Here is a 1289-nt window from a genome sequence, read left to right on the forward strand (position 1 = left end):
TCCCTAGTATCTCTCCCTCTGGTCCCAGTTAATCCGTTTATCACCTACAATTAAACAGAGCCCTGCTGTGAGGGTATGAAGCACATCCCGCTGTGCTGAGCTCCAAAGGCAGCACAAACCTCAGCGCCTGAGATGCGGCTCTGCGAGCATCACTGCGGGCACCCCCGAGCATCCTCCAAAAAACAAATCCAGCTCTCTCCCCGCTGGTTTCATCCCTTCCCTGCTGCTTTGCGATGTGCCAGCGCCAGTGTGTGACACCTCTGTCCCTGCCCCAGCACTGCCCACCTGAGCACCTGTGTGCGATGCTGGGCAGCGCCTTCCGCCCGTGTCCTTGCACATCCTGAGTTAACCCTGCCTTTCCTGGCTTCTCTGTCTCCTGGAGAAGACTTTTCCCCTTCCATTTCTCCAAAAGAAACCACCACAAGCATCGTACTCCGTGTCCCACCGCTTCCCCCCGGACAGAGAAGGAGGTGGCATTTAAGAGTCTTTGCCTCCCCTGGCTTCTCTGTCTCCTGGAGAAGACTTTTCCCCTTCCCTTTCTCCAAAAGAAATCACCACAAGCATCCCACTCCCAGCTTCCCTCTGGACAGAGGAGGGGGTGACATTTAAGAGTCTCTGCCTCACAGCAGCCCGGAGAGGATGGAAACTCCTCCACGGCAGCACAGGAGCACCCAGCAGGGCTTTAGATCCCATATTTGATGCTTCTTGCCCACACTGCCAAGCCAGGGGGTGGCAAGTGGGGATTTGTGTGAAAAAGGGATGGTTTGGGGTGCAGATCTGAGGCATGGAAGGTGAGGGTCGTTTACCTGCCCAGTCTCTCCTTCCAGCCCCTCCCAAGGACACAAATGCCCGCAGGCTGCCGGTTCTCCGCTGCATCGCCCCCAGCAGCATCCCCTGGGCAGAAACACCCCGCTGCCCTCTGTCCTCAGCCCCTGAGGGAGGACAGCAGCTCATCCCCCTCGCAGGGCACGGACGGAAAACCCCACAGGGAAGGCGGAGAGGGGAGAGTCGCCCTTTTCAGGCTTCATAGAGCACACCCGCACAGCCTCAGGGGTGTCCCCATCCATCCTCCCCCAAAGCCGGCGGTGCGGCAGAGCCGGGCACAGCCCGGGGCTCCCATCGCCCACCCTGCAGGAGCCACCCCTGGATGCCCAGGTAATCCCTGGATGCCCACGTAATCCCTGGATGACCAGGTAATCCCTAGGTGCCCAGGCGGTCCCTGTGCGAGCATCCCGGGATGCTGCCCACCCCTCCATCCCTACCTTTGCGGAACGGCATGGAGCGGGAGG

At 60.0% G+C, this 1289-nt stretch overlaps 1 protein-coding gene across 2 annotated transcripts in view; it reads right to left on the bottom strand.

The window, feature by feature from the left end:
• The window catches only part of PFKFB3 (6-phosphofructo-2-kinase/fructose-2,6-biphosphatase 3), a 47991-nt gene extending 46702 nt beyond the window's left edge, over positions 1–1289 (bottom strand). For both annotated transcript variants that reach the window (XM_031064243.1, XM_031064244.1), the window contains exon 1: positions 1263–1289. In XM_031064243.1, the coding sequence (XP_030920103.1) occupies positions 1263–1278 (16 nt within the window). In that variant the 5' untranslated portion in view covers positions 1279–1289. The remainder of the gene's footprint in view (positions 1–1262) is intronic.

The sequence above is a fragment of the Geospiza fortis genome, unplaced genomic scaffold (genome assembly GCF_000277835.1).
Source record: "Geospiza fortis unplaced genomic scaffold, GeoFor_1.0 scaffold215, whole genome shotgun sequence".
Lineage (NCBI taxonomy): Eukaryota > Metazoa > Chordata > Aves > Passeriformes > Thraupidae > Geospiza > Geospiza fortis.